Below are 12,342 nucleotides of genomic sequence, written 5' to 3'. Positions count from 1 at the left end.
GATGTTTCTAGTGACAGCATTCTCCTGCCCTGACACCGAAGCGTCCCACTCCTTCTGAAAGGATTCCATATGTGCCACTAATATATCCCAGCTGCGGCTTCCTTTCACTAGGCTTGTCTCTGCCTTGCTCAACAGGAAGGCACTGCTGAAAATGGCCGTTAGTTATTGGTGTTTTTCCTCCCTTACCCATCACACCTTTTATTATAGAGGATTCTCCTGGCAGTGGTTCTTAGTTTTGTTGCTGTTGTTTAGTTGTGGTGTGTGTGTGTGTGTGTGTGTATGTGTGTGTGTTCCTGTTAAAACAATTGTTTAACAAGGTTCTGAGCTTCCTTTCTGCTTCTTCAATCCTAACATCTACCAGTTTTAATAGTTCAGTCCCTGAATGACAAGAGCCTGTTTTGTCTGTTCTCTTTCTCCAGAAGGCTTCACACATAAGAAAATTTCCTAAAGTGTCTGGATTAAAAACATTTGAAAATTACTGGACCCTGCCCCTGGAATTTCTCAGTGCATTGGAGCGAGAATCTAAGAATCTGTATTTTTCATAGCATCTCCAGTGCTACTGAGGCTGCAGGTCCTTGGGACCACTCTGAGACGCCTGTTCAGTAATATATGCCTTATATGCATGTACAGGTTTATCACTTGCAATATGCTGTCAGAGCAGCCCTTGAGATGCTATGTGCATTATCAGCATTCTCCTTTCATACATGTGTAAAACCAGTTTCCAAATTGCAGTTACAGAGGCCGAAGAGTTTTTTTTAGCATGCTTTGGCATGCATATTGCTGAATAAGCCTTCAAAAGAATCATGCTAACAACTTAACTCTCATAGTATCAGAGACACTGTTGCTCAGTTTTATTAGTCAGGTAGCTCTAAAGTATTCAAAATACCTGCTTTCTTGTCTCAGAAATCTGAGGACGCATCTCCAACTCCTGCAGCTGAGGCTGTGACTCGGGCCTCCGTGTGCACTATACAGTCGGCGCCACCCAAAGCAGCGTCCTCGGTGAGTGATGCCCTTAGCACTGAAATGACCTTGAACAACCTGTTCTTTCTCCTCCACCTTTCTACTGAAACTTCTTATACTTCCACAACTATCTCCAGTAGTCCACTGGCTACTCCTGTGTCCTGTAGGTTGACAGGAAGTCCAGTGCCCCATTTCTTCCTGGCTCTCCTGACAGAATGCCCTACACCCAACTCATGGCCACAATCCTGGCCCCTCCCCTATTGGAGGAAAGATCCCCTGGCCTTTGTTATTTCTTGTCTTCTGCTTTTCTTCTAATTTTTGAATGAAGTATGGTATTTAACTAGTCCTTACTTATTTTTTTCCTTCTGTGGGTTTTGTTTCTATTTTCTGATGACTCTGAGACCGCGTCACACTTACGAAATCTGAACTCCGAATGGCTAGCTTTCTTCTTCCAGGACCTGTGTTCCAGGTCTTCTGTAGAATCTCTTTGCTGTTGCTCGTGGCAGTAAGGATGGACCTGGGCCTTTACTCATGCTTTATCCATGCTTCCCAGGCACTCCTTCACTGACCGCATCTCCTACCCATCTCCTCACTTGATGTTTATAAGGGTCCTGTAAGGTCTTTTCCGGCTTCAGGTTGACCTTGAGTAGTGTGCCTGTTACCCAGCTCCTTAACTGTGACGAGAATGGGAAGTAAGGCCCTGCTCGTGGATACCTTTCAGCCTTCTCCAGATATGAGCCAGACCCCAAGTTATGACACAGTCTGTTAGCCATATGGAAAACAGGCAGGTGGCATGTGAGCGAAGCAGCCTTCTCTTGTGGGAATCTCCCAGGCTTCCACGAAGAGGGCAGGGTCATAGTGGGAAAGCATTTCCCAGGGAAAACTGTGAGGCAGAAATGCAGAACACTTGGTGTTCGCTCAGATGCTTGCAAGAGCCAGCAGCTGCACAATGAGAAGGAATGGTGCTCATGTAGGCTCGGTGTGATGTGTTATTTTCTATCTATGTAAACTGTTCTGGTGAGGAAACGTTCAACTGACTTTTGAAAGCCTTTATGGAACAGTTAATGACCTGTAGTTTGGAAAGCCAAAACCAAGTCCTGTCTTGCGGCCCATACATTGTTTCTTCACTTCCTGTTACATCCCTCACTTATGCTTCCTGTTCATTTGTTTCAATGTTAGTGTAGCCAAATTTGGGTTATATTGAGTGAGTACATTCGGAATAGCAAGACCCAAGGAGGTGGTTCTCACTGTGTACTGAGGACAGTCACAGGCAGGAGCCTCCTAAGCCAACTGTTGGCCACTGTGACTAGTGGAAGCCTCAGAGAGCAAACATGGCCTTCCTCCCTGGGCTGGCTAGGCTCCTGCCTTTTCCTTCTGTCGGCTTCTGTTACCCTCTTTATCTGCCTTTTTCATGAATCAAAATTCCAGGTAGATCTTGTAAGGTTTTCAACGTTATTATATAAATCGTGTTTATTATAAGAAACTTGCTTTAATTTTTAAGATTTTTAACATTTCAAAACCTTTATTTTCTAATCAAATTGCTGTCTCAAATTATTAAAGATAGCATAGACCTGAAATAAGTGTGTGCTTTTCTGAATTGGAAAGGGTGAGTAACCACTTAGGTTTATCTATTTTTGCAGACGGGCACAGTGCCAGATGATGCTGTAGAAGCCTTGGCTGGAAGCCTGGGGAAAAGGGAAGCAGATCCCGAAGATGAAAAACCTGTGGTGGATAAAGTCAAGGTAATAGCAGCTCAAATGCTTCTACAAAATGACTTATTAACTCTCCGCTTCTGCCCTCCAAAAAGTTAGTGTTTTGTTTTAAAAGTATATCTGTAAAGCATACTCATCTGTCTTTCTTTGATACTGCACATGTCTGGTTTAAGAAGCTAAACTGTAGGAAGTTCCAGTGTTTGGTCTACCGTAGTGGATAGGTTGCGTGCCTGTGTCCAGGCTCCACGAATGAGTTGTGCTTTGTCTGCCTGCACTCGTCCCGTGCTGAGGAATCAAAAGGAATGTAGCCTGAGCCTAACACTCCTCCCAACCTGCCCTGAGCCCAGAAGGCTGACAGCTGGTATCTGAGCTGGCCCGACTGGAAGCAGTGTTAAAGTTTAAGCTGTTGAGGAACTATTAGCAATGACCATATGCATGTTTGAAGATAATAGTGGGTTACCTCAAATTTAGTCTCTGAGGAATGCATTGTGGAAAAGAAGGCAACACTAATAATGACACCATGTTTATTTAGGAGAAAGCTAAAGAAGAAGACCATGAGAAACTTGGCGAAAAAGAAGAAACAATTCCTCCTGATTATAGATTAGAGGAAGTCAAGGTAAACAGGCTGAATATTTTAACTTTTTGTTTTGTAACTGAAATATATATATATATATATATATATATAATATTGGGAACAGACCTGGTATATAAAGATCGTATTTCCTTATGTTTAGACTCTAAATTGTACGAGCACTACTGCCACGTGAGAATGTCAGATAATAGGATAAAACATATTTCTTTTAAATTTGTTTATTTTTATTTTCCTATATGTGTCTTGTGACTACCATTTCCTCCCGTGTTTTTACCCTTCCTTTTCTCCCTCTCAGATTCATAGCCTCATTTTCCTTAATTATTGCCACGCACACCACACACAACATACAAGTATGCACATACATACATAGAACATAAGTTAATATATAAATACAAGCTAGTGAGTCCATTTAGTGTTACTTTTCTGTATGTTTGTTTTTAGGGCTTATCACTTGTTAGATGAGCACTTACAAAGCTCATCCCTGGGGAAGATTGTTTTCCCCCCACTTAGCATTCATTAGTCATTCTTTGTCTAGAAGAGGACCCATTGAGATCTCCCTCTTCCACATTAGCATGTCAGTTGATATTGCCTTTGTCATACATAGAAGATAGAATCTTGCAGCAGTCGTCCTGGCCCTCTGCCTCTTACATTCATCCCACCTGCTCTTCTGTAATGTTCCCGACGCCTTAGGTGTAGGGGTTGTAGATATATCATTTGGAGCTGAGCACCCATGGTCAGTTGTTTTCTGCATTTGGGTCAGGTGCAGCTCTCTGTAACATCTTCATCTGCTCCAACAGAGAACTTCTCTGATGAGTCATGAGAGCTACCCTTAACTGTGGGCATAAGGATTAGTATTAAGTTAAGATACATGCATGTAACGTTATATGGACTCACCAGCTTCTATTTGGGAATATACAAGCACATATATCTATACAATAATAGTTGTTGAAAAAAAGAAGCTACAGATTTTAAGGAGAGTGGCTTAGAAGGAGAAAGGAGAAGAAAGAGATGTTGTAATTAAGTTTTAATGTCAAACACGGAGAATGCAATTAATGGTAGTAATGGTTTGAGAAAGTAGGAGTAGTAGATTCTTCTTAAAGTCCCGTGGACAGCTATGGGCAGTTGTTATGTTTATTCTCTCAGACACGTATCCTCTTCTGCTGGGCAGGAATTAAGACCAATTAGAAAGCTGACAGGCACTGCCAAGATATGTATGATTGCTGTACCTTTAGGGATATCTTGCCCTAGGATTCATACCCAACCCAGCTGACTAGGACTATTGACTGCTTTTTCTCCCTTTGCAGCTTGCACAGCACTTTCTAATATAGTAAAAGCTCGTTCTCAGTTGGAGGCTTCCAGGTCAGATCCAGCTCAGTTCCTCCTAGTCCTGTGTCCAGAGTTTGTAGTGATTCGGACTTAGCTTTCAAATTCTGGGTGGGAACCAAGGGTGACAGCAATAGAAACTTAAGTACATTTTAAGTAGCTTTTTCTACCTTTGTAATATAGGTCACCAAATATTTTTCCCTTCAGACATGGGGTTTGTTACAGTACTACAAATATAGGAGAACCTGTTGCTGATTTAAAAAAAAAAAGAATAGAAGAAGAACATGTACTTCTTATGCAGAAAACTTTGCATTCCTTAAATAGAAGCTGAAAACGTGAGAAGTTGGTAAACACTGAGTAAAGTGATAAGTTGACCTATCCTCTTCATACTGAAAGGACAGGCTGTGTGGACCAAATGACCAATGGAGAGGTCCCATTATGATCAGTTTCACTTTTAAACAGACAGTTGAACAAGTTGTCATCTTTATGACATGTCATCAACAAGAAAGCTCAAATGTTCTTTAGTTATGAGGAGCTGACTTCAGAGCCCTCACCCATCCATGTGCACTTAGCTTATTTTACAACTCAAGATCTTACATTGAGTTTTCCCTAACTTAAAATGCATTATCCTGGATACCTCTCCATTTTATTCTGCAACCAAAAGCAGTGCAATTTCTATTATTTGTGACTTAGATATACATTGCTTTACAAATTATTCAGGGCATTTTCAGGGCCACAGATCTGTCCTTGTTCTCAGTTCCATAGAAGCAGGCCATATGCAGTTAACTCAGTAGGAAAGCTGGCTCCATTCTTCCTGCCCTCAGTGAATCTTAGCAGTGCTACTTTGGGGGATTGGTTTTCCTGAACCCTTTATTTAGTGTTAGTTTCATCCTTTGTACTTACCTCACACTCTATCAGCTAACCATTGCTTTGTCACAGTTCCAGGTTTCTGGCCACACTGTTGCCATTCTTCACTCAAACTCTTATCAGGTCTCTGTAGCAAGGACCAGCTCTCTGTGGTGAGACCTCAAATTTCTCCTCCCTACCACTCCATGATGAGGTGGTAGAAGGTAGATTTCAATTTGAACACAGAGCAAAGGAGAGTCCTCCCCCCCCCCCCCCCGCCCCGTGTTCCATGCCTTACCTGGGACCTTTCCTGCCTTTGCAGCTAAGTCATGGTCTAGAGTTAATAGATGCCTTATTTTTTAAAAAGGACCAAAGCTGCAAGTGAATTCAGAGGGCAAGAAGAGGGTTGTGTTGTCTGGAGGGAAGCATCTGGTAGCTCTAAAGCGTTACACAGCACATTTGAGAGACAGAAAACAAAGCAAAGCAATTTGACCACTTTCCCAGGAGAAATCTTTGTATGTACACTTGTACTTATTTGTTTTTTGTATATATAGATAAGTGGAACTTATCATTAATTTGTAAATCTTTTTTCTAGATCTCTCAAATGGTTTTATTCTATTACTCAAGAGTGTCATTTGAAATCATTGGAAGTTTAACATAATCTGAGTCCTAAATTTGAGAGTGCTCCACTCAGAAGGAAAGCTCCCTGAGGGTTGGGACCATACCTAATTTTTATTATGGTCCCAGGATTCCCTTATAAATGAGAGGTCTGTTGACACACTCCTGAAATACACTACTTTAATGATTCACATGTTTTTCTTTTGTGCTCATCTCTGGTCTTCTGGGTCATAAGCCACACCAAATGTGCTGGCAGACTTGAAGCATTTAATTTGACTGTGGACATGAACAGTGGATATATTCTCGGCTAAGATAGTTTCCTTAAATGAATAAACTATATTTAAATATTTAGAATGTTTCACCTGTTGATTCCTTGAAATGTGTATAGGTTTAGTATATGGGATAATATGTAAAATAATTGGTGGTATGTTTTCACTCTGATTAGGATAAGGATGGAAAACCACTCCTGCCAAAACAGCCCAAGGAACAACTTCCAGTAAGCAACCTACTTTCTCTGAGCCTGTCTGTCTTCTCTGGACCCTGCTTGGTAATCTGGGAAGGGCGATGCTTTCACTTTTAGGGAACTTACTAGAATGTGATATGGTGGATCCTGAAAAGAAGACACGCCAATATTATTTTTGTTGACATGTTTTCTACTTCTTGCAGTCCTTGAGTGATGACTTCCTTCTTGATGCACTGTCTCAGGATTTCTCCAGTCCTGCAAACATATCGTCTCTTGTAAGTAGGAAAAACTTGGTTAACTATTTTCCTCTTTGTTTGTTTGTTTGTTTGTTTGTTTCTCTTTCTTTCTTTCCTTCCTTCCTTCCTTCCTTCCTTCTTTCCTTCCTCCCTCCCACCGTCCCCCTCTCCCCCTTTGTGTCTCTGTGTCTGTCTGTGTCTGTGTCTGTGTCTGTCTGTCTGTCTGTCTGTCTGTCTGTCTGTCTCTCTCTCTCTCTCTCTCTCTCTCTCTCTCTCTCCTCTCTTCTTGTTTGTTTTTAGAGGCAGGAATTCTCTATAGCCCTGGCTATTTTGGAAATTGCTCTATAGACCAGGCTGGCCTATAGAACTCAAGAGTACACCTCCCTCTGCCTCTTGAGTACTGGGACTAAAAGCATACACCACCAATGTCTGGTATTCTCCTGATTAGACCGTTACTTGGGAGATGAGGTAGGAAAGGGTCACAAATATTAAAGGTGATCAACACACCATTAAAAATTTCTTAAACTTGAAATATTATTCTAGAACACTGGATGTTTTCAACAGACTGATTGAACCAACAAATGGGTCTTATATTAAATGCCCTATGAAAACAGAAAATTTATCCAAAAATCACTTCTCATACCACCTCATAAGTCATTTCTACTATTTATCACTTTCCACATGTCTACCAAGAAAATTTAGCTTCATGTGGAACAATAGTCACTCAAAAAATTATATTACCAGGTGGTTTAGACAATGTTGAATGATGTCAAACAAACTCTTTCCTCTAGGATATACATGGCTTATGCAAACATATAAATCTGTTAGAGTTCCCAAAATTATACAGCTGAAGCATCCGGGCTGTATACAATAAACCTAGTATTTTAGTCAATTTGTATATTTTTGACAGTCAGTTGGAAAACAAACAAATATGTTCCTATATTCACAGTGGCATGGAATATGTATTGGTTGGGATAGTGAGATGAGGGAAGGACTCTTGGGGTTTCTGCTCTTCTTAAAGCAGTAGCCTCCAGAGGGAGGGGCTTCTGATCAGGGCCTGCTGCTCGTTGCATCCTTTAAAGGCACAGTGCCGTGCACCACTCCATCCCATGAGCTTCTTACCATTTTCCTTCATATATTTCACAAAATGGCATCCCAGACCTGACTCCAAAAATGTAAAGTACAGAATAGAAACCAAGTGGGTACTATCCCAGGGCTATGAAGTCACCACCATATCATGCAGAGTATGGAGGAACAAGGGTTTAGTAGTGGTTCATTATTATCACCATAATTAAAGTTATTTGTTGTTAAAGCTTGCAGATCTTGAAACTAATAATGAGTTATATGTAGTCACCCCCTGTCTGAGGCACGTCTAAGCAAATCTTTGATAAAGCAGTTTTCTTTAAAAAGTAACAAAGGAAAAATTGTCAGTATGAAAAATATAGTTAATGAAATAGAAGTAAATAAATGTGGTAAGTATCAAATAACAGATTGGAAGACCATTTGGGACGCTACTACAAACTCTAGTGGCAAAGTCTCACACATCAGCTTGTAAAATTCAACTAGCACAGAGGGACTATTGTACATACCGTCATTGTTGGTCATAATAAAAGAGAACAGAGATTTTTGGGAAAGTGGAATCTTCAAAATATTCTCCAAATAATAATGAAGTCAAGAAGTAAATTCAGACTATACTATTAAAACAAAATAACATTAAATTGTTTAAAAAGCAGCCAAGGCAATATTCATGTGTTTCCTACCATTGATCTTTAAAAATAAAACAAAGTAAATTTGATGAATCCAGTATCTGTTAAATTTTAATTTCCTAACAGCTATGGTAATCAAGAAGCCTGCATGGGACTGAGCACTGCACGTGCCAGGACAGAGCACTAGCCCGGGGGACTCACCAGCAAGAAGCCTTTTCTTTTGAAAACACATGTGATTTTTAAAATACTTCCAAGTATACATGAGTGTCAGAGAGCAACTCTGCTTTTTACTCAGTTCTTACAAATGTCTTAAAAGTGTACTGGTGGGTATAATAGAGGAAAAGGAGATTACAGTAAACTCAAATTTAATGGAAAAGCAAGAAAGATAAAACAGTCAATTACTAGAGTAAAGCTGGTTGTGGGAGGAACACTATGTACAGCAATTCTGAAGACATTTTAGACAAAAACAGTACAATTCATAAAAAACCTAATTAAAAGAAAACATTAAACTAAAACTAAAAACCAAAGAACTTCTCACAACTTCCTTCCATCAGAAGTAAATTCTTTTACATGTCAGCACCTAGGTAGTCCCTATGTGACATAAATATGTCATGAAAAGGATGATGTTCGGCAAAGTGCTTCTTACAAATCTCACCAAGTATGACAATGTTGGGAAATGTCACTTTATTTGATAGGTATAAAAGTATCAACAGGCACTATAACAAGCATTGAAGGCATTTTTTTTTTGCCAAAATCATAAATATTAATTGGCAAAAAATTGTCAGCATATAGCACAGTAATATATCCACTAGAAACAATCAAATAATTATGTCCATATAGAAAACATGTATATGTCCACATAGAAGTCCATATTTAAAGGCCAGGTGTGGTGGTGCATGTCTCTAATCCTAGCCAGAGCCAAATGGATCTTTGTTCAAGGCCAGCCTGGTCTATACAGTGATGTCCTGTCTCCAAAACAAAACTGGTGCTAGAGCGTTTAATCTCTAATGCTCTTGCAGGAGACCTAGGTTTGATTCTCAGCTCCGACATGGCTGCTTGTAACTATACCTCTAGGCCCAGGGAATCTGGTGCCCGTTTCTTACCTTTACAGACAGCAGCCACACACACATGGTGTGAATATGTGGATAAAACACTCATAAAATAAGTCTTAACAACGACTCTAGACTTGAAATTTAACATAGATTCATGCTTTAAACAAAAGCATTGAAAGATGGCAGTCTGTTAATTATATCTTTTCAGTTTCAAGAACAAGATACTTATTATAAAACTGGAGACATTTTCTAAAATTATGAAACTTCAATTTCTGTTAAATGTTATAAGAGAAAGTAATTAACAATAAAAGAAAGGTAATTGACAAACATGCCTGCATGTATTTGTAGATAAGACATTTAAATGATGTCATGTGTGCTAGTTTCTTATTAAAAATAAATCAGTAAACAATAGGGAGTTCTACACTTACGTAAAAACACAAAAGAAAAAATGAATACAAAATAAAACACAGTAATAAGAATTTGTACATCTAAGATATTTTAACTGTTCTAAAAGAATGCATAGGTTATATTTTGTTATTAAAGTATTCCTAAGAAGCTGCTCACCTATACTCCCTGTAAACTCAGATAATATTTTATTCATTCTCAAGTCTGTGATGGAGTTGAAGACCAGATAGTTTAGTTTTATAATTAAGCTTACTTGTTTAGGGGTGAAGATGTTTTCAGGTATAGATAGATGTTTTAAATTGATAGAATGAGAAATGATAGATATTGATTTACATTCAGAATTTTAGACTCACCAAGATAGGAAAGATGTTTTCTTCAAGGCTGCCAAATACAAATAGCCAAAACACTAAGAATGTAACATATATATAATTCCTGATTGTTTCATGGTCCTTCTTGCTATTTATTATTTATTATTGTATATATGTGTAATAATATGAATATGTATAAAAATATTTAATAAAAATATAAATTATCCCTAAGATACCATCTATAGATCAATAAAATTATTCTAAAATGTGTTCGTGAAATAAATATATAAAATATGAAAGCATACATATTTTAAAATATTTTAGGGATTATTAATATTTGGGCCTTTGCTATCATATTGATAAGTAAAAACTACAGCACTGGTTCAGAGAGTAAACTTATAGCATAGTACACTGGAGTGAAAAGGAAATTGATGAGGAATATAGCATGTTAAAGGGATCCTGAAAAGAAATTCTCTCAGAAAGTTTCTGAAATAATTTATTGTACTCTTACTGGTGGCCTAAGGCATATGGCATAGTATGCCACTATGCACTTATCCAAACTTTTATATGTATAAAAGCTTAATTATGACAATAAGAAACAGGCCTTCCATCCATTGTTTTTAGCATTATGTATTTCTATTAGACAGGGCCAGCTCTGTGATTCTTAGAGACCCATTTGTTAAAAATAATGAAGTATATGTTTCTAAATAGTAGAAGAAAGTATTTTGAATTTTTTGCCATAAAGAAATGATAAATATTTACAGACTTAGATTTAATTTGATTTAAATATCATATCATATAAAAATATATTTTTTATAGATTTTCTGCTTTTATAATTAGTTAAAAATAAACTTAAGTTTAAAATTCCTCTTCCACAAAATTCCTACCTTTTGTCAGTGACTATAGCACAATTTTTAAATATCTGTTTTTCTCTTATCCAACTACCACACCAGATATGAAGCTATACTCCTCCTTCTAACGCCCCAGAGTCCTCAACTTCGCATCCCCAAACGTCTGGCCATCTAAGGCAAATGGTCAATGATTGAATTTACCAACTATAGGCTATACCAGGATGCTAACGTCATTATTTTGATAGGCTTTATCCCATTGGCACTTCCCATTACATCTTACTTCTGATCTTGAATTTATTTAAAAAGAGGCTAAACTGAAAAAGATTTGAAAGAAAAAAAAAAAAGACAAACATCTAATAACTTATATAGAGCAAAAATTGCAAAAGAATTAAAAAAAAGTTTACTAACCCAGTGTCTAACAAGAAATACATAAACAAGCCAGGAACTTTTAGAAGATTGTTAAATGACATTTAAATTAACAAATGTGAAATAGAAATGGATAGACAGATGTCTCAGTGGTTAAGAGCACACATCCTTATTGCAGAGGGCCAAAATTCAGTTGCCAGCACTCACAGATGGTGGCTGACAAATTTCTGTAACTCCAGCCCCAAGGGATCCAATGCCATATTCTGACTTTCATGGTCAACATCACTCAAATGCACAATCTCCCTCATATACACACAGGCATACACATAAATAATCATAAAAAGACCTAAAAAGTAGAAATGAGAAATTATAAAAAATACTGTAGAGATGAGAAGAGAAAAATAGTGCTTTAAAGTTTGCTATGAGGCATGTATTTGAATAAAAGGAAAAAGCAGCCATAAAGCAGTTTTAAGAGTTGTATTTTAAATGGTGATATTGTGTTTATAGCCTTACATGCAATATATTAATGATCTTTTTTATTTTTAATAAAAGGAATTTGAAGATGCCAAGCTTTCTGCTGCTATCTCTGAAGTAGTTTCCCGGACACCTGCTCCTAGCACCCACGCAGCAGCCCCACCGCCTGACACTGAGGTAAGCAACATACCTTCCTTGGGGAATATTCTTTTTCTTCTTCTTTTTTATTTTTTATTTTTTTTTTTCTATTTTGGTTTTTAGAGACAGGGTTTCTCTGTGTAGCCTTGGCTGTCCTAGACTCACTTTGTAGACCAGGCTGGCCTCGAACTCATAGCCATTCACCTGCCTCAGCCTCTCAAGTGTTGGGATTAAAGGCGTGTTCTACCACCTTTGGTGCGAACACCAAAAGACAAAGTGGCTGTCCTCAGCC

The 12,342-nt window shown here is 38.3% G+C and overlaps 1 protein-coding gene across 16 annotated transcripts in view; it reads left to right on the top strand.

The window, feature by feature from the left end:
- The window catches only part of CAST (calpastatin), a 100,226-nt gene that overhangs the window by 76,282 nt on the left and 11,602 nt on the right, over nucleotides 1-12,342 (top strand). For 15 of the 16 annotated variants that reach the window (XM_084801140.1, XM_084801130.1, XM_084801144.1 and 12 more), the window contains 6 exons: nucleotides 904-999; nucleotides 2,601-2,702; nucleotides 3,205-3,288; nucleotides 6,497-6,547; nucleotides 6,718-6,789; nucleotides 11,991-12,089. In XM_084801140.1, the coding sequence (XP_084657266.1) occupies nucleotides 904-999; nucleotides 2,601-2,702; nucleotides 3,205-3,288; nucleotides 6,497-6,547; nucleotides 6,718-6,789; nucleotides 11,991-12,089 (504 nt within the window). The remainder of the gene's footprint in view (nucleotides 1-903; nucleotides 1,000-2,600; nucleotides 2,703-3,204; nucleotides 3,289-6,496; nucleotides 6,548-6,717; nucleotides 6,790-11,990; nucleotides 12,090-12,342) is intronic. The other variant, XM_084801136.1, reaches the window with a different exon arrangement.

This window comes from Acomys minous, assembly GCF_964271855.1.
Source record: "Acomys minous genome assembly, chromosome: 11".
Taxonomy (NCBI): Eukaryota; Metazoa; Chordata; class Mammalia; order Rodentia; family Muridae; genus Acomys; species Acomys minous.
The sequence above is the reverse complement of the archived record's forward strand: the minus strand, read 5'-3'. Positions and strand labels throughout refer to the sequence as shown.